Source organism: Triplophysa dalaica, chromosome 18, assembly GCF_015846415.1.
Source record: "Triplophysa dalaica isolate WHDGS20190420 chromosome 18, ASM1584641v1, whole genome shotgun sequence".
Lineage (NCBI taxonomy): Eukaryota > Metazoa > Chordata > Actinopteri > Cypriniformes > Nemacheilidae > Triplophysa > Triplophysa dalaica.
Window position 1 is genome coordinate 15,372,064 of NC_079559.1, and position 21,909 is coordinate 15,393,972.

The 21,909-nt window shown below is 37.9% G+C and overlaps 1 protein-coding gene across 5 annotated transcripts; it reads left to right on the forward strand.

Moving 5' to 3' along the window:
* Positions 1–7,709: 7,709 nt before the first annotated feature.
* slc7a4 (solute carrier family 7 member 4) lies at positions 7,710–18,851 on the forward strand. Of its 5 annotated transcripts, XM_056729509.1 has the most exons (6): positions 7,710–7,854; positions 10,090–11,160; positions 12,587–13,332; positions 14,263–14,371; positions 14,814–15,016; positions 17,325–18,851. In XM_056729509.1, exons 2-5 carry the CDS (start codon positions 10,179–10,181, stop codon positions 15,002–15,004), a joined length of 2,028 nt encoding a protein of 675 aa, XP_056585487.1. In that variant the 5' UTR covers positions 7,710–7,854; positions 10,090–10,178; the 3' UTR covers positions 15,005–15,016; positions 17,325–18,851. The 5 variants fall into 5 exon arrangements, with proteins under 5 accessions (XP_056585487.1, XP_056585483.1, XP_056585486.1 ...); XM_056729505.1 differs by having other exon boundaries at positions 7,711–7,854; positions 14,814–18,851; XM_056729508.1 differs by having other exon boundaries at positions 7,835–7,854; positions 10,179–11,160; positions 14,814–18,851.
* The last annotated feature ends 3,058 nt before the right edge of the window (positions 18,852–21,909 follow it).

Sequence of the window (21,909 nt, forward strand, 5' to 3'; positions counted from 1 at the left end):
ATCCGTCATAATCTGTTATTACCCATCACTATGGTTCAAGGTGGTAATTAGTATGTTCGTGACGTCATCACGCTGTACTGGCGTCTCGGAACTTGTTGTATTGTAATACAACCGAATGCCCAATAAAGCCATTACAGTTTTTGATACCATATTCAAGCCCTTTCCAAATCACCTTGTATTTTGCTCGTATCTTGTGTATGTAACAAAAGTTATGGCTTAAGTCGGCTGAATCGCTATGATTTTTAGGAACGGAATTTGGAGTAAATCTTGTGTAAATTTCAGTGATGAAATTAAAAGCACAACAGTCCAGTATTACAAGTAAAAGTCACTTTACAGTGGTGAGAGACTTACTCTATTAACAATTTAAAAAAAATCCTAGTGTTGAAGTCTATAAAAATACTGTACAAAACCGTTTGAATAAAACGAAAGTAAGGAAAATGTCGCAGCGCACTTTAAAGAACGAGAGCTCTGCCATTATCACTACACAAGGAAACTAACAAACATCACGGACAACAAATAATAAGCAATGAAGCAAGTTTTACGTTGTTTATCATGTGCATGTCTGGACTTTTGATCATCTCGTTTGTTTTGCGATCGAGGTCCGGCTCGCGTGAGGAGCAGAGCGGTGGATATGTCTAGTCAGTAACAATAACAGGTGAAAACACGCAGGTCGCTTTTCGAGCATATCACGCTGAAGGGAAACGGGGATTTACAAATTGCCTTCATTGTAATCCGCCAAAATGACGGGCGGCCATCTGATTTTTCTGTCACGGGTGAAAAATCCGTCAATGTCAGAGAACTTTGAGTTAACGCGACCTCTGGTACACTCACGTGCAGGAATATCTGGACCACAGCCAATCAAAGGGGGGTCCGCCCATCACTATCATTGATTGGTTAAGACCACGATATGGGTCTAATGTGTGTCTGTTGTTGAATCACAGGGAGACTTTCAGTGTTGCGAAGACTTTTTTCCCCCTCGAATGGCTGGTCGCACCGGTGCGACCTCTGATAATTTTAAATCGCACCATTGAAAAATAAGGTCGCATGTGCGACCAAATTAGTCGCACTCTAGAGCCCTGGATCCTGAAAAGTTCCTATCCGGATCAGATTGATCCAATCCGATGTTGCTTTAAAAAACTGGCTCCAAAAGTAAAATGGATTACGTAATCCCTGATCGCAAAAAAAGGATTACTTAATCCGGATCAATTTTATCCGGATTAAACCTTTTGAAAAACCGGGCCCAGATGGTAGTATACTCAGTCAGGGACGATCATTTTTTTGCAATCTAATACAGAAGGCATTGTTATTAAGTAAATGGTAACAAGCAGGAGTTGTCCGTGTTACGAGATAACCTAATCGGTCAGATGGATTTCTATTTTTATAGTTTATAAGCATGTCCTTTTAAGGCAATAACTATTATCATTACTGTTGATTATTCTTGCTCACGCACACATATATTCGTTTTGAAGTACACATATATTCTTTTTGCAGTACAAATATATTCTTTTTAAAGTAAAAATTCCTCCTTTGTTAGTATTAATCATGTGTGGGACTCTTATGGAGTCCCAAAGGGGGGAATATATTGTGAATAATTCTGTATACTATGGGGCTTTTTATTTACCCCGGTTATGAAGAAGTATTCATAGGAATGTTTGTAACATAGACGTGGTAGTAGATCAGAAATCACATTAACTTAGAGATGAGTATTAGAACGATAAGATTGTTTGAATGATATAATCAATACATTTATGCATGACTCTTGATTTTATAAACTATTTTAATCATTTTTAATCAAAATCCAGGGATGGTGTGAAGGCCAGACCCAAATAAATTATAGCACAGCTCATTTTTGAAAAGCCAGGCTCAAATAAATTATGGCACAACTTATTTTAAAAAAAATGAGTCAAGGTTGAGACTCCACCATTAGACATGATACCTTGTTGCCTAAAAATAATGGTGGCAGACAAGGCCAGTTAGGATAATAAAAAATAAGAGATAACGGGTAATTACCTGATTGGTTTCGAAAGGCAACACCTTAGAAAAGTTTCACTATAACTAGAGGCTGGAAAACAACAAGTTTTCAGATGTTTTGGAGACTTGGAACATCTCACTTTGTTTGACTTGTACAAATAAAGTTGAAACTTTGACACCTGGACCTTCCTTGTCTGAGCAATTTTTTGAGCTTGAAGATCAACATTTTCCCCATCACTGTGGCATGACCTCAACAGAGCGATTCACACCAGACATCCCAAGAATATTGCTGAACTGAAACACTTTTGTAAAGAGGAATAGTCCAAAATTTCTCGTGACCGTTGTGCAGATCTGATCTGCAACTATAGGAAATGTTTGGTTGAGGTTATTGCTGCCAAAGGAGGGTCAACCAGTTATTAAAGCCAAAGGTTCACATACTTTTTCCACCCTTCACTATGAATGTTTACATGTTGTGTTCAATAAAAACATGAAAACGTATAATGTTTGTGAGGTATTAGTTTAAGCAGACTGTGTTTCTCTATTGTTGTGACTTAGATGAAGATCAGAACACATTTTATGACCAATTTATGAAGAAATCCAAGTAAGGCCAAAGGGTTCACATACTTTTTCTTTCAACTGTGTGTGAAATCAATCAGCAGTAATGAGACGTCATTGCTCTAACTCAGGGTTTCTCAAATCTTACCCTGGAGGTCCGGAACACTGCAGAGTTTAGCTCCAACCCTGATCAAACTTAAATACCTGTGATTTTCTAGTGATACTTAACAACTTGATTAGCTTGCTCAGGTGTGTTTGATCAGGGTTGGAGCTAAACTCTGCAGTGCTCCGGACCTCCAGGGTAAGATTTGAGAAACCCTGCTCGAACTCATTAAAACCACATAAGCAATTACATAAAAGTGACATCTTGCACACAGTAATGTTGAATATGAAAATGTGTTCTGTAAAATAGGTACAAGGGACAATAGAAACCATATCTGATAAAGAATGAAATATGACTTCCATAGATATTGTAGTCCACCTGATTGATATTCTGTGGTAATTGGTGTCAAATGATCTATCCTGAAACTGTCAGAATCTAAATATGGACTCAATTGTTCATCAACTTCCATAAAATCATTGCTTGAAGAGTAATGCAACAGTTACTTATCATTTTAAGCAGTTATATCAATTGATAGTTTTATCTTTGTAATGAAATGAATACACACTCAACTCAGATGTAATGTGTGAGTTGCATTTTGAAATAGTTATACTTTGATGTTAAGTTGTGTCATATTGAACAGTTGATTTTTGATAAATGAACAAATGATCTTAGTTTCATCTGTATTGTATCCAAGCAATTGAAAAGGTGTTAAGAGTTTTGAAAAATGTACATTTGATTATTGGTTGTGAGATTTGTGCCTAAAGTTTAAAAAAATGGCGTCAAGGTTCTGAAATTAGTGCCAAAGTGATTGTAAAAAACTGTAAAATATTATTGCGGCCCTTTAACAAAACACAGACATCAGTTTCACTCACCGCATGTCTGCCATCTTTTAGCGCTGGGACGGTGTTGTACCGAAATCCGACTCCCCGGACAAATCATACTCCCCTCGCGTGCACGCGCTTTATTCACATTTGATAGGCGGAGTTAAGAGTTCTGTTTGCTGCGGTTCTATTTCACACTTCTAGCCCCAGGAATGAATGTGTAAAGTCCTAAAATTTACGATCACCAAAAGATGTTAAGCAATACTAAGGATTAAAGATGGGTCAAGTAAATAAACACACAACAGCATAGATCGATTTAGCTCGCTTGTGGAAACAATATCTTCAAGACCACCCGGACAATTTTACATGAATTATCACAGTGAAGGGATAGTAATGTTTTTTATGCAGACTAATTTGGATGCCCGATATCATTTATTTGTGCACAACTTTGTTCCAAAAAGTAATGTCACGATATCTTTGGATTCGTGGATGACGTTTTGCTGTTACTAATTCACACCGTCTTTCAAATAACTTGTAGACTGATCCTTTACTTTTCCTTTGATACTTGCATATGAATGTCATTTAAAATACAAATATTCAGTCATTGAAGTATAGAGAAATAAATGTATCTCTTTTTTTAAGGATTTTTCCCTTCTGTTACATTTTGTATGACCAATGAAATCACGATTAAAAGACAAAACAAACAGTTTTCAGTTGTCTTCCATTTTGATAACATTAAAAATGCGTTATGAGTTCTGAAAATACAAAATATGAGTTATTTTGTATCAGGCTATTTAATATACCATTCTAGATTCCTCTATTTCTTTTCAGGTCTAAATATTCTATTCAATGTATGTTTTTCTAACCTTTGTGTAGTGTTAAAAAGCTGGACCAAGAAGCACTTAATTTCTTTAATATATCTTTGGTTGGTGGCCTCATGAGCATGAAGCTTTAGTTTTACTAGAACGAGTTTAATGGGGGAGTAAAATTTCCACAATTTTTAAACTTATACCTGCCAAAAATGTACTCCCCTCTTAATCTCACTTTAATATTATCACAGGACCATCACATATAAGATACAAACACATCTTTATATAGAGGTTGTGTCTTTAAAAGCATTTGACTGTAGCTTACATATAGCAGGTTTATTATAGGGGGTATAATTTCCACATTAATAACCTGTATACCCGTTGAAAATGTACTCCCCTCTTAATCTCACTTTAATATTATCACAGGCACGTCACATATAAGATACAAACACATCTTTATATAGAGGTTGTGTCTTTAAAAGCATTTGACTGTAGCTTTAATATAGCAGGTTTATTATAGGGGGTATAATTTCCACATTAATAACCTGTATACCCGTTGAAAATGTACTCCCCTCTTAATCTCACTTTAATATTATCACAGGCACGTCACATATAAGATACAAACACATCTTTATATAGAGGTTGTGTCTTTAAAAGCATTTGACTGTAGCTTCCTATCTTACTTTATAAAATTGAAAATATAATAATATATCAACCAAATATTACTAAATTACAAAGTAAATTAAGTATTTCTACTTTTCAGTTATTGAAAAATATAAGCATAATATAATTTCAATATATGCAAATGTAAAATGTAAAATTCAAATATAAATAGAATAATACAGTATTTTTAACTGTATTCTAACATATTTTTGTTTCGTAAGGGGCCACTGGAACTGATGGATTCTGAACACATTGTTTTCCGTTGGCTTTCAAGACAACTATTTATTGATTGCTGAACAATTGTGTCCCTTTTGTAGTGTAACAATAATCATTTAATAACAAATACATTTCCAAAAACTAAATTTTTGAGACAATGAACACCACTTACTGTAAATTACTCAGGGTCTTGAAAACATTTTAGACTTATTTAAGTGTAGAAAAAAATCATCATATTGCTTTTACAAGTCACTTCCAACAGCCTGGACAGATGAAGCTTGACACCTTCAATGATGTTTTTACACAGACAGTGTGGAACGACCGTGGGCACACATCACAGCCAATCTAAACATATTGGCAATTAAATCATTTTTAAAATGTAAACAAGCCTACATTAAAAATTATTCATTACTCTAAGAGCAATTTTTGCTATAAAAAAATTAGTTTGATACAGATTAAATTTTAAATTATATTTGAAACGGAAGAAAGTCTTTACTTACCCAATCACTTCCAGTATTCTGTTCCCCACAGAAGTAACATAAGTCCTTTAAGTTATCTTATGAACAATAGCATCCGGGTAGATAAGGGTGTAAGATGCACAACATTTACTTTTAATACATTCTTAACGGGTATATTGGTTATTGCTGTGGAAATTATACCCCCTATAATAAACCTGCTATATTAAAGCTACAGTCAAATGCTTTTAAAGACACAACCTCTATATAAAGATGTGTCAGTATCTTATATGTGACGTGCCTGTGATAATATTAAAGTGAGATTAAGAGGGGAGTACATTATTAACGGGTATATTGGTTATTGCTGTGGAAATTTTACCCCCTATAATAAACCTGCTATATTAAAGCTACAGTCAAATGCTTTTAAAGACACAACCTCTATATAAAGATGTGTTTGTATCTTATATGTGACGTGCCTGTGATAATATTAAAGTGAGATTAAGAGGGGAGTACATTATTAACGGGTATATTGGTTATTGCTGTGGAAATTATACCCCCTATAATAAACCTGCTATATTAAAGCTACAGTCAAATGCTTTTAAAGACACAACCTCTATATAAAGATGTGTTTGTATCTTATATGTGACGTGCCTGTGATAATATTAAAGTGAGATTAAGAGGGGAGTACATTTTCAACGGGTATACAGGTTATTAATGTGGAAATTATACCCCCTTTAATAAACCTGCTATATGTAAGCTACAGTCAAATGCTTTTAAAGACACAACCTCTATATAAAGATGTGTTTGTATCTTATATGTGATGGTCCTGTGATAATATTAAAGTGAGATTAAGAGGGGAGTACATTTTGTTGGCAGGTATAAGTTTAAAAATTGTGGAAATTTTACTCCCCCATTAAACTCGTTCTAGTAAAACTAAAGCTTCATGCTCATGAGGCCACCAACCAAAGATATATTAAAGAAATTAAGTGCTTCTTGGTCCAGCTTTTTAACACTACACAAAGGTTAGAAAAACATACATTGAATAGAATATTTAGACCTGAAAAGAAATAGAGGAATCTAGAATGGTATATTAAATAGCCTGATACAAAATAACTCATATTTTGTATTTTCAGAACTCATAACGCATTTTTAATGTTATCAAAAATCGTGATTTCATTGGTCATACAAAATGTAACAGAAGGGAAAAATCCTTAAAAAAAGAGATACATTTATTTCTCTATACTTCAATGACTGAATATTTGTATTTTAAATGACATTCATATGCAATTATCAAAGGAAAAGTAAAGGATCAGTCTACAAGTTATTTGAAAGACGGTGTGAATTAGTAACAGCAAAACGTCATCCACGAATCCAAAGATATCGTGACATTACTTTTTGGAACAAAGTTGTGCACAAATAAATGACATCGGGCATCCAAATTAGTCTGCATAAAAAACATTACTATCCCTTTACTGTGATAATTCATGTAAAATTGTCCGGGTGGTCTTGAAGATATTGTTTCCACAAGCGAGCTAAATCGATCTATGCTGTTGTGTGTTTATTTACTTGACCCATCTTTAATCCTTAGTATTGCTTAACATCTTTTGGTGATCGTAGATTTTAGGACTTTGACAACGACTAATTTACACATTCATTCCTGGGGCTAGAAGAGTGAAATAGAATCGCAGCAAACTGAACTCTTGACTCCGCCTATCAAATGTGAATAATGCGCGTGCACGCGAGGGGAGTATGATTTGTCCGGGGAGTCGGATTTCGGTACAACAACTGTTCCATATATCAGTTTCAAGCGGTCTCCAAACCCGGCGTTATATCCACAGTTCATATAGAATGCATCACCAAACTGCAGTGAACAAACACAAACACTTGAACTTCGCGAATGTATGCTCTCTCTGTCTCCGGCTTACAAGTGTCTGCGCATGCTCCTTCTCCTGCTCTCCTATGAACTGCCGCGTGACTTTCCGGGAGAATTGTCCGATAAGGGACAAAGAAAAGCTGATACCAGGTGGGTCACTAGGCCCTCTTTAGGGGAGCTTTAGCCCCCCCCTAAACTTTTGCCCATCCGCCCTAAAAAATGATTAGATTAATTAATTTGTGATCACTTCGGTCCCCTTTAAAAACTAATTTGAAACGGCGGCGCGATGTGTCAAGTTTCGGCTCCTCCCCAGATCTAAGTCTGCATGGATTCAGCGCGTTATTCAATCCGCAGGGCGCCGATCGGAGCGAACATCAGAGAGTACAAGGTGTGTGTGTGCTTTTATTGATAGATTGCTATGATATGACATCTACATCGGTGCAGTTCTTATAATTGCAGTTTATATAATGTTACTGGACCAATACACGGTTAGGTTTCTTATCCAATACCTGTACGTCTTGAGAGTAAAGGGATTTGTGTTTTATTTTAGGTAATTGATTTATAGAAGTGGCAAATTGATAATTCATGTTGTTACTTTTAATTAAACGTGTGTACTTGTGTTTGTACAGTGAATAATGAATCAGGAAGTCTTCTCACATCTAAATGTTTCAAAATTTGTTTACAGTGTTGTACATGGCTCAGTCGGTACTCCTGAAATACAGGGAATACAATGAAATAGTGAATAGCAATAAGCCTAGTAGTATACAACCCTACCCTAATAGTCAAATAATATTTTTTTAATCATACCCTTATTGGGGGCTGAGCCCCCGTAAAATGAAAATCCTAGAATCGCCCCTGGCTGTTACTAAACAGTTTTACATGTTCGGGGAAAAAAATCTGAATCCTGTACGATCGCTGGGGGGGTGTATCGACCACTGAAATACTACGTTATACGCTTGTCAACTCGTTTTTTGACAAGTTGACCATGTTAACCATGAGAATACAGTACGTTGAACATTGTAAAGAAGTCAGAATACTTGAAACACCGGTGCAGGGCCGCTTTAATGAGTCAGTAATTTGGTACTGTAGCTTTAAGAGGCGGAAACAGTTCGTGTTCTCCTCCGCCCTCCTCTCTGTTCAGTGACGCTTTTATCAGCTTTCATCTGATGCTCTGAAACACGAATGCCTACATAAATACATTACAGGTGAACCCTTCTTTTTTTACTATGCTTCATATACATTTGTGGTTATGTATTATGTGTGGTTAAGAGCCAATGTGTCACCTTGTCTTTGCGGCGATGCTTGAACACATTGTGCACTTTGCAACGTTAACGTTAGTGGGATGACAAACAAGCAGCTGTCACAGTGTAGTGTCAAATAAACTGTATCAACGATGTCTAAAGACCACTGTTATTTTATCTGTTTAAATGATCATAGCCTTACATGCATTTAGACTGAAATGACCAGTGTTGCGTTTCACAGAGAAACAACACATTTTTAAATAGGTTTCAGAATTCAGATATTGATAAGAGATGGTGATTTAAAGATAAAGACATGAGCTGTATGACGTCATTCAGCGTCATCTGAGGAGAGGCAGCGGATGTGATGTGAGCATCCTAGCGCGAGCTGTCCGGGAAGAACCATCTGCCATCCTTGGCATCAGCGTGGCTTTTGTAAGGGTTTAAAAGTAGAGAATAATGTTCATAACTGGAAACTAAATGCTGTTATCCTTACCAAAAATAAACCCATCAACTTGTATGCTACATATAAAAGAGATATAGTAGTCTTTAATTTTAGCCAAATTCTGTATAGACCATGCCGTTTGCATAATAATAATAACATAGTATAATCCCAAGATCTGTTAGGATACCCCAAAATTATAGTTTTAAATAAGTCTTCAGCGGTGTCATTTTATTATGAGACAATATTTACCCCCATGAATTAGATTGTTCCTTTTTAAATTAACCTCGATTTCTCCATGTATGGCACTCTCATTGAAAGGCTTCTAATTTTTCACTAAACTGTAGTGATCGCACACTGTCTGTTATAATATACAATGCTTTATAATACAATAAATCCTCTGCAAGAATAGGCTACTATAATCCTAGTAGACTAAACTGTAGATTAGTCTGCCTATTACCAAGTAAATGATGTAATCAGTGTTTGCAATCCAGGTGTTTGCTGGGATCAAACATACAACCTTTCCATTGCTCAGTTACATGAACACTTTATTGAAAAAACACCTTATTGTTGCATTTTACATCAGTGTTCCATTACAGTATATTTTTTTAAATAATGCTCAATGCTTCTTTATTTTCATCTTGATTAAATTGCATAAAACAACACTTTTTTATTTATCATTTAATCTCATTATCCAGTCTAATGCAACGCATTCTGGGAACTGAAAATCCTCTACCCTAACATTAACATTTTTAACTGACTTACTTTATTTGATTTCTGGGAAGTCAACATGTTCATTTTAGGCTAAATAAACTGTTTCACAGTTTCAAAAACATGTTACTGATACCGATTGTGAATATTGTTTATTTGCCAGTTTACCCAAAGTAATTTTTCTGTTTTGTTCAGTGTGTAACAGATTCTTAACTGCTTCTTTGTATTTCAGGTTTGTTGGTCATGTTTGGCTCTGAAAATGATGGGTGAGGTCTGATCTTTCCACATTTCACTAAATCCAACCTTCTGTTCTCCATCAAGATGGCATCATGTGTTTCTGGCTGCTCACAGGTGGTGAGATTCTATCACAAACTGAACAGACTGAAGACATTGGAGGACGATGTAATGGCAACATCACTGAAACGTTGTCTCTCGACGGTGGACCTTGCACTGCTCGGTGTAGGTGGAATGGTGGGTTCGGGCCTGTATGTTCTCACAGGAACCGTTGCAAAAGACACAGCAGGACCCGCTGTAGTGGTGTCCTTCATTATAGCAGGCATAGCGTCTCTCATGGCGGCGCTGTGCTATGCTGAATTTGGCGCTCGTGTACCAAAGACAGGCTCCGCCTACATGTTTACCTACGTCTCGGTTGGGGAAATCTGGGCTTTCCTCATTGGCTGGAATGTCATTTTGGAGTACATGATCGGTGGAGCTGCAGTAGCCCGTGCATGGAGCGGCTATCTGGACTCTATTTTCAATCACCGTATCCAGAACTTCACAGAGAGTCATGTGATGCGCTGGAACGTTCCCTTCCTCGCTCATTACCCAGATCTCCTAGCAGCTTCCATTCTTATTCTGGCTTCCTTTTTAATTTCATTTGGTGTTCGTGTGTCATCTTGGCTCAATCACATCTTCTCAGCCATCAGTATGGTGGTCATTGCCTTTATCCTGGTGTTTGGATTCATACTGGCGGATCCTGCCAACTGGAGCACTCGGGAGGGAGGTTTTGCCCCGTTTGGATTCTCGGGTATAATGGCTGGGACCGCAACATGCTTCTATGCCTTTGTCGGTTTTGATGTTATAGCAGCATCCAGCGAGGAAGCAAGCAATCCTCAGAAGGCCATTCCTGCAGCAACAGCCATCTCATTGGGCCTGGCAGCCACAGCGTACATTCTAGTGTCTACAGTTCTTACACTGATGGTTCCATGGCATACGCTAGATCCAAACTCAGCGCTGTCAGATGCATTCTTCAGACGAGGTTACAGTTGGGCCGGGTTTATCGTGGCTGTGGGCTCCATATGTGGTAAGCATAGTTTCTGTTTGTACTGTATGTGTGTCAAAATTACATCTTGTTACATTCTTATATGGTGGTCAACTAGGACATCGCAAAGCCCCAAAAAACATAGTGTTATTTGTAAATAACAAATATAATGGCATATTGATATCTTTGAATCTCGTTGGTTCTTTCATGTTTCATGACTAGTTATCATGCTTGTTTCGTGATACGTCAAGAAGCAATGAGATTTGAAGTGGTTTGTTGAAAATTTAAAATTATTTAAATTAAAGAAACAAGCAATTCCATGGTGGGACATCTTCAGTCAACTTTTGAAATATCAACACTTAGAGAATGCATTTATTACATATTGAACCATCTGTTTATATTTGACTAAACTCCTGATGATAGAGTCCAGACATCAGAAAAATATCAGTCTATGGTCTAAGTTTTAAGCTCTTAAAAGCTAAAGTAAGTCTTCACATGGTTATTTAACCCACCCAACATTGATATCTGACCTATCAGCATGGTGAAAACCTTTCGTAATACCTCAAACATGTTTTAAAGGGGTCATATGGCGTGGATACGTGTTTTTCTGTGTCTTTGGTGTGTTATAAATTGCCCATGCATGTATTAAACACGTTAAATTGCAAAAATTACCACACCCCCACAAATCTACGTCAGTTTATCGTTATACGCAAGTAAGGTGGAAGTTCCTGTCAGTACAATTGCTTTGGAACCTGATGTTCCAAATATGGTAAGAGGTGTTATATCTCCGTCACACGCTTGCAGTATTCGACCAATCACTACGCACTGGTTAACTGGCCAATCATAACACACCTCGCTTTTCAGACAGTGAGCTTTGCTAAAAATCTGTGGGTTTCAGAGAGGCGGGGCGAAGAGGAGATACACACATGCACGGTATGTGGAAAATACAGCGTTTTTGAACCTTAAATGATGTCTACACATTGCGTTACATCTAAAACAAACGATAAAATTTGTTTTAGCCATGTCATTTGACCCCTTTAAGGTTGACAGTTTCATGAAATTGCCCAAACACGTGTGAAACAAAAAAAATTGCATTATCCATTATAAAACAATAAGTAGTTGTTGGAAGTGACACATTGAGCAAATCAAACTTCTTTTACTTTTTTTAGCCAAGCTAGCGTGATCGAAATTACCAAACAATGATAAATAACTGTGTCCGGCTCTGGACAATATTTATAAGTTCATTACTAATTTCAGGCTCAAGTGTTCATTCTCCTGCCAAAACTATTGTGTTGTTTGGACACAACATGACGGATCTTCATAGTGGTCTCTATATTACATGTGTTTTCGTACATGTACAAGTATTGCTGCCAATATTCCAGAGAAACATTTTCCAATTTAGATTGTTTTCTATCTTGGCTTTCGATCTATAAACTACTTGTTGTTGTTTGTCATCTCTTTTATCTAGCCATGAACACTGTGTTGCTCAGCAACCTCTTCTCCCTCCCGCGAATCGTGTATGCCATGGCAGAGGACGGCCTCTTCTTCTCGGTCTTCTCCCGTGTTAACCCAATCACTAAAGTTCCTGTCATCGCCATTCTTGTTTTTGGCAGTCTGATGGCAGTTCTTGCTCTCATCTTTGATCTGGAGGCTCTGGTCCAGTTCCTCTCGATCGGCACACTGCTGGCTTACACATTTGTAGCGGCTAGCATCATAGTGCTTCGCTTCCAACCGGATAAAAGAAGCGGTAGCTCAGGAGGAGGTGGCGTCAAAACAGATGCTTCATCCCCACCATCACTGAACCAATCAGAACAGCAGGTGGATCCGTCTCCTGTAGCGGGTGAGAGTCACACCTTTGCACAGGACAGCGGAGAGCTGAAGGAGTACGAGTCTTTTTCTGATAAACTTCAGCTGGTGGAGAGGCAGAAGGCTGTGAAGGAAAGACGGGCACCTGGCACGTTGAAGGCTCGATGGGAGCCGTATCTGGGACGCTTGCTGGGGGACTGTGAGCCGGGGGAGGTGGTTACGTTCTGTGTGATGGCTCTGATGGTGAGCGGAGTGTCTCTTAGTGCAGTGTTGGTGTTTGGAAATAACCAGCTGCACCTGCCGGTGTGGAGCATCACCCTGTTACTTGTCATCTTCAGTCTGGTCTTCGTGCTTAGTTTGTTTCTCATCTGGGTCCATGAACAGCAGGCCAACCTTAAAACTTTTCAGGTGGGTTAACACTGACATTACACAGTTATTGAGTGATTAAACACCAGATTAGACCAAATCACTGATTTAGAGTGATCAAGGTTAAGAACTGTTTTTATAGTTTAAGTTCCAAAGCTGCGAGGCAAGTTTATTTTTATAGCACATTTCGTACACAAAGATGTCTGTGCCACCTGTAAAGTAAAAATGCTAACAAAATAAAAATCTGTGAATGACTTGATTGTTTGAAATATCAGTTTTATTAAAGCGGCTATGATTTGGGTTTAATTTAGAGCATCATAAAAACTTGTCTGACAGATCACAAAAGGTTTAGTTTTGTTTGTTGTCAATGCATTTTATATTTTGTCTTTTCAGTATCTTTTGAGTTGAACCGTGGCTGCAAAAACAGAACGTGAAAATTAAAAACCTTAATACATAATAATTTATAGAATTGGCAATCGAAAAACAGTTCTTATTTTGGAATCACATCCTTAGGGTTACTTGATACTTGATATAAAATAAAAATTGTAGGACCGCTTATCAATTCCTGTGTGCCGAACAGAAATTAACTATTTTGCTTCTATAGTTAACATAGTTTAGCTTTGTTTTTTGCGGTAAAGCACAGTAACCACAAATTTACTATCGTCTCACTATAGTAAACACACTCCAGTTATGCTATTTGTAGAAAAGTTTCCAGTTTAATAGTACCTATAGTTTAACAATGATCACTGTAGTCAAACTATGGTAATACCTATGAAAATATATCAAACGATACATATCTCCAGTAATGTGTCTAACATGATAACAGTTGGATTTATTGGAACAATTTGATTTGAATGTAAATTGTTACAATGGGATCCACGTTGACCACATATTTTTGTGATAATGTTGCATAGAACCATTTGGCAGAAAAGAGTCACATTTTATATCACTAATATGTGTTTTGTCATTCAGGTTCCTCTGGTGCCGTTCATTCCTGGCTTCAGCATCCTCTTGAATGTGTTGCTCATGTTGAAGTTAAGTCCTCTCACATGGATCCGTTTCATCATTTGGCTCGCAGCAGGTATCACTTTTCATTTCACTGCCACTTCAATACTGTAAATGACAAAATATATAATATGAATACTAGATATATGAATTTAGTTAAATACTAAAAAAAATAACAGTGTCTGTTGAACTGTCTTAAGAAAATACAGAAGACATTGATCGTAGCTGTATACACTTACACATAATTTACTAATCTCTCCGATGTTCCAAATCTGGATAATTTTTTTCTTCTGTGGTTCAACAATAATGTGACCCGTATTATTAATTAATAAAAATAACAAATAAGTTCCAGATTTGTAAATCTGTGTTTCTCAATTCCAGTCCTGGCACAGATGTTTTGGATGTCTCCCTAAATAAAACACCTGATTTAACTCACCAGCTTGTCAGTGTGTTGTATTGTCAAGTATAACAAAAACATCTGGTCACGTCATCAAATGTGTTGTCTTGCTGTGTTTCAGGTCTTTTGGTGTATTTTGGGTATGGCATCTGGCACAGTAAAGAGGGTTTACGAGAGCAGCAGGGACAGGACGTATCCGCTCGATATGTGGTTCTCCCCAGCGGAAGCCTTGTGGAGACGGTCCAGAACGTCCAGCCTGAAGGACAAACTCATAACAGACTAACACCAGACAACACTCCTGACAACAGATGATTTAACCATGAGGTGTGTTAACTGTACACCTGCATGCCTGTTTGCTGCTGTTTCTCTTTCCTTTACTTCTGTTATCAAGTTGTGCTATTCATGTCAAGATCAACCAAATTGTTCAACAAAGTCTGAAAACACTAAGACATTATTTTGGTTTGAATCAACTTTCTTTTCTGCCATTTTAATCACAACTGATTAATCATTACTGGTCATTGTTTCATTTTTTTTCCATTTATCTCTCTTATGTAATATACAGTGCACATTCACTGTGTTAAGCCACTACATTGGCTTGTATGTAAATTATACATGAGAGTATTGGCTCAAACAGATTCAGATCTCTGTTGTGTTTTATAGTGTTTGCACAGAGCCAGGTGGAGCTCGCTGATGTATGTTGCTGCTCGGTGAAAGCTGAAACCTTTAAGACAGGCTGCTGTTTATCTTTTAAACACCATTGTTTGCTGTTGCCTAAATCTTTTCTTTAGAAATATTTCATTCCACAAGAATATGACCAACAGGATATTTGAAATTCGTGCTACACTACCAAACAAACACATCACTGATGCTTTGTATGATTTTTTCCATCTAAAGGCTTTTGCTTAAAGGTCTAAAGTGAGTTTTCTAGACAAATGAATTATGCCTTCATTTGCATATCCCCAAAAACTGACAAAAAAAGATGAGTTAGACCAAATAGTTGAGGAAAAGCAGCCAACAAGTATCCTGTCATCTGAACCCATGCGATATTGGTTGAATATGGTATGGCGGTATATTTTCCTATTACATGCACCGCGATATGTAAATTAGCGGGTGTGGCAGGATTAAAATAGTAATATCGATATATTAATTTATGTAGTAACGTTAAAATTGTTGACTGGTAGTTTATAGACGGTTTCAGCGGCAACTTCATAAATGAAATGTGGCCCAAACTTCCCAAAAATCAATAACTGTTGAGTCATTTTAATTTAATTTGATACAATTCAATATTAATAAAAGTTAATATAAATATAAATTAAAAACAAAATGAACTGTTATATTACTAGCTAGCAAGACCGATAACAAAACACAGACAGGAAGTGATCTTCGGCCCAGAAACATGCGTCCAATGAAAGCGTCTATAATATAATGCGGTTTACAATGGAAGACACTGCGGCATGGTCTATATTGTGTTTGGATTTTTTTTTTTAAGATATGTGAAATAATGACAATCACAGGTTGAACATTAAAATTGTGGTCTGTTTAAAGGTCTGCCAGTGTCTAAACAAATGCTGTTATGGGATCATGTGGATCTACTTAAATCTATCCCCCTTCCCCCTATATATCACACAGACACACACACAGACGCACTTATTGTGTGTGTCTCGACAGAAGGCAAGCAGCGTCCATTGATCACATGATTATACTGAAACATTACCACTTTCACATTTACTCCACACACACACACAGTTGTAAATTGGTAGCATCTGGTTCTCATACATTCCACCTCATTAATATTTATTTTAATACAGTAGATCTGTGTATTTATTTATTTTACAGTATTCTCTTAAACCAGCTTTTACATTTTTTGTACAAAAGTTCTCTATTCCTGTGATGTTACAGTAATTTATTTATTGTGCAATTGTTTTCAGTTTTTCATGTGTTTGTAAAATAGGCGTTATATGAGCTGCTCCTGAGTAAATGTGTTTTGTTTTCATGCTCTGACACACCTCTCTGGCCTTACCTGTACAAACACACACACATTCACAAGCCCTTACTTAAGCATTCTTCTCTAATCCCTTCATCCACATCTCATGTGACATTCACACACTAAACTGCCCTTATTCTCACACAGTGTGACATACAGTAACAGCACAGGGACACTTCAGCATAACACTGGCACTCAACAAGATAATATATGTGTCGGCAAGTAATTTGTCTGTTACAACTGAATACAAAAATATCTAGCTAAGTGACTACCAAAATATCCCGTCAAGTGTCATCTTTTTTCCCAACTGCTTGTTACTTTATAACCAGGTGTTCCCTTCATGTGTGCATTAGAAATGTATGCTTATTGTGAAGATTAATGACCTGCCAGTTAGTATCCAGTTAATATATACTACGAGCAGTAAATTATGCACAATTGGCTGTTTTGTGTATGAGAACACGCTCAAGTAGATTACTGCTAGCTATTTTAAAAGCTCAGCCTGAGAAGCACAGACATTTATATTATCACAAGCACAAAGTAATTTTCATAACCCAAGCAGAAAAGAGCTTGCGTATTGTGCACAGTACATCACACATGCAAATATTTACAAGCCCCTGTAATCTCCCCCACCCGCCTCTACCCTAACAGATTGACCCAGATTATCATCCAGAGAGAGTGAATGCAGATCGACTCTCAGACCACGCACATTCATGTCGACTCATTCTGCTTCCTGTTGCTTCTGTTCACACTAACCCTTGATGTAAAGAATGTAACTGCACACTACAGATTTCTGATAACTGCATTATATATGGCTTTATTCCTCTATTTACATGTATTAGTGGTGCTCTATATCCGATGGCCACATTGTTTTTATCTGCTCAGATCCATTTAGACCAAAATTATGTTTGCTGTTTGTGTTTTGGGATGTACTAAATGTTTTTATTTTTGCTGGTTTGAAACAGTTAAGTGAAAAACAATTGTTTTTTCTATGCTGTCTTATTCCTTTGGATCCCTCTACCCAATGTTATACAGAGTCTTAAAGGGACAGTTCCCCCCAAAAGGAAAATTCAATCATTATTTTCTTACGCTCTCTTTGTTCCAAACCTATATACATTTCATAGTTTTGTTGAACACAAAAGAAGATATTTTAAAGAATGTAGGGACCAAACATTTCTGGGGCACCATTGACTACCATAGTAGTTTCCTACTATGGCAGTCAAAAGTGCATCAGAGCATTAATGTTAGAAACATTCTTCCAAATATATTTGAGTGTTCAGCTGGCAAACTAAATATATACAGGTTTAAAGCAACTGGAGGGTGAGAATTTTCACTTTTGGGTGAACTGGATGGTCACACTGGTTCCATTCACTTCCATGAACACATACGCATTTGAACATAAGAAAGTTTACGTTTTGTAAACTTTGACCAGATTCGCCCTTCAGCTAGATTAATGGTTTGTCCTTATTTTCCTGAGATAGTAAAAGGCACAAAATATCACATTGTTTTAACTGAATTAAATTGTCTTAAGTGGCACAGAAAGGAAAAACGCTGCATCAGATGCATATTGTCCATATGAGAAACTCCCTTTACTGAGCGAGTGCTGTGACCCGGGTATATGTTTATACCCTTTTACTCAATCTGTTTCCTACTTTATTTAACAGCTGTCTGGAATTTGTATCCAAGTCTGTCTGCCAGCTCAGTCTGCTGCATAATCCACTTCATGTCTTTCTGACAGCCAGGCTTAGTTGCACAAGGCCGATATGAAGACATGGTGTAGAGTTGCATTGGAAGGCACAAGATACACTTACAGTGTAAATATTGTCTTTGTATTTGTAAATATAGCACATGTAACCAATGGCCTTAATGATTCAAATACTGAAGCATTCCCAAAGTTTTCAATTTAGCTACTGTAGTCTTTAGTCTTATTTGTACTTTTGTGTTATTTAAACATACAAAAGAGGAATGTGATCAATCTTTCTACACATTGTCATTTTTTTTGGATTGTTTCCCCAGTTGCCCTGTGTTATTAGATTCTTTAAAAAAATACCAATTCTCTTTGTTGTGTTACTGAGCATATGCCTCTGTTTTGGTCTTTGTAATGTTCTGTTATCAAAAGATTATTAAAAGATGTATAGATGTATTATTATCTAGACAAATAAATGTTTTCAAGCATCATTTTGTTTTATCTGTTATATAAAAATATATCCTGTTACAAAGTGAGAGGGACGATTTACATTTCTCTAAATTGAATTTAATTGACAGCGTTTTTATGGATATCATTCAGTACACTGAAATCAAGTAGGTAGGTCTTTAAATCTGTCTGACGGGAAGGTATTATTAGATTAAGCAGAATTTGTGACAAGTCATGTGGGAGTTTTCCCTATTACCATTAAAAATAGATGACTTTAGGTTAAAGGGACAGTTTGCACAAAATTAAATGAAAATTAAAAATAAATAATGTTATTGTGTCAGGGTTGAGACAGTGAGGATTCAATTACGTGGTCAAGCAGACTTTTATATTACAAGGGGTTACACACAGGGATGGAACAGTCACAAATCACACATAAGAGGATGGTATTCCAACAAGGGCACAGAAATCCAACACGATGAGACAGACTGGCTGTCAATAATCCAACACAATGAGAGGGTAGTAATCCAATGGAGGTCTAGATAGATGCTTTCTTCTCTGTTAGAAGAGAGGAACACCCACTGTATGAAATGCTACATTAATAATGCAGCTAAAAACCAGGATGTACCTCGACTGGATAATATGACACCTATCATGCTCAGCTACACTCAAGGTTTCCACCAGTGCCACAGAACTAAACACAAAGATTACATTTCTCTACAACATGCTCAGTTAGTCCTCGGACTATAGTGTTGTCATAAATGTTAGACACATTTACTGGAACTTATTGAGTGTATAATACAGGGTTCACTGTGTGCTTCACCACAGGCACTAACAGAGCTAAAATACAGGGGCAAGAAATGAAACATACTGTATTGTTCAATTAATTCAATGTGTGATGACCTGTAGTGAAATTATAGTAGAAATATAGTTTTACTTGACTCTTGGAGTTACCATGGCAACAGACTGCCTATGTCACCATGGTTGAATTTGGGAGCATGGAAAAACAAAAAACATTCACAATTGTGTAGACATTTTCCTAGCACGCTTTGAGAGAGACAATAAGGAACCCGCCACCAGGCTCACACCTTCCACCGACCACCCAATCATCACAGTAAATTCCACAGATGTTTTCACTGCACTAAGCCGGATAAACGCGCGCAAGGCTGCTGGCCCTGACGGCATCCCTGGTCGCGTTCTCAGGGCATGTGCGGAGCAGCTCGCTGGGGTCTTCACGGACATCTTCAACCTGTCCCTCGCCCAAGCAGTGGTTCCAGCATGTTTCAAATCCACCTCCATTGTGCCCATTCCAAAACATTCCAGCCCGACATGCCTGAACGACTACCGCCCTGTAGCACTCACACCCATTGTTATGAAGTGCTTTGAGCGGCTGGTCCTGTCACACCTAAAAGACTCTTTACCATCCACACTGGACCCAAACCAATTTGCCTACCGTAGCAATAGGAGCACAGATGATGCAGTGTCCATGGCGCTGCACTCCGTGCTCACACATCTGGACAATAAGGACACTTATGCACGCATGCTGTTTGTAGACTTCAGCTCTGCATTCAATACCGTAATCCCTTCCAAGCTAATCATCAAACTTGGAAACCTAGGCATTAACAATACAACCTGCAACTGGATTATGGATTTCCTGACGAACAGGCCTCAGCTTGTTAGGTTAGGCAACATCTGCTCCACCACAACCACCCTCAACACTGGTGTACCACAGGGCTGCGTACTGAGCCCCTTTCTCTACTCCCTTTTCACACTCGACTCCAGGCCTGTGAATGGATCTAACTCCCTCATCAAGTTTGCAGACGATACAACAGTGATTGGTCTCATCAGCAACAACGATGAGACTGCTTACAGGGAGGAGGTACGGCACCTGGCCACATGGTGCTCAAACAACAACCTGCTCCTTAACACCTCAAAGACAAAGGAGATCATCGTGGACTTCAGGAAGGCGAAAGGAGGTACACACGACCCCATCCACATTAACGGGGCGGCTGTTGAACGTGTTTCCAGTTTTAAGTTCCTGGGGACCCACATTTCGGAGGACCTGTCCTGGACCACCAACACCTCATGCCTGGTCAAGAAGGCTCACCAGCGTCTCTTCTTTCTGAGGACACTGAAGAAGAACCAACTGTCTTCAACTATCCTGGTGAACTTCTATCGCTGCACGATAGAGAGCATCCTAACCAACTGTGTCACAGTATGGTACGGGAACTGTTCTGTTGCTGAGCGCAAGGCACTGCAGCGGGTGGTGAAAACAGCCCAGCGCATCACAGGAACTACACTCCCTTCCATTGAGGACATCCAGAAGAAACGCTGTCTGCGTCGAGCTCGCAGCATTCTCAAGGAATCCTCTCACCCCGCTCATAGACTGTTTACTCTCCTGCCTTCCGGTAGGCGCTTCAGGTGCCTCCGGGCAAGAACCAGCAGACTAGGAAACAGCTTTTTTCCCAGAGCTGTTTCATTATTGAACTCTGCTCCCCACTGATTTCACTACCTCTCATAACTTTAACTTAATGCTGCTATTACAATGTTTACATTGCACTACAGGGCTGCCATGCATGACGGAACTGTACACACCAGTACTTCATGTATCTGCTCTACCGGACTGTTTACACGCATCATTTGCACTCTATACTGCTCACTTGCACACCAGGAACATTACACTGAATGCTCATTTGCACTAATGGACTACTTTCATAACTGCATTAACTCATCTACTGCACTGTAACTTTAATAACTGCACTAACTCACCTACTGCACTGTAACTCATCTATTGCATTATTGCATCTATCGCATAACTAACTGCATCTACTCATCTATTGCACTATAACTTCAATAACTGCATTAACTCATCTACTGCACTGTGACTGTATATCTGCATCTACTCATGTATTGCACCGTACCTTTAATAACCACATTAACTCATCTACTGCACTGTAACTTTAATAGCTAATGTCTGTAACTAATGCACACTCAAGTCACTTGCACTATTGTATAGTCTATATTGTTATCTGTTCATAACCTCCTGTACATTAATGTTCACAGTATATAGCCTTCTGTATATATTGTTCATAGTACATACCGATT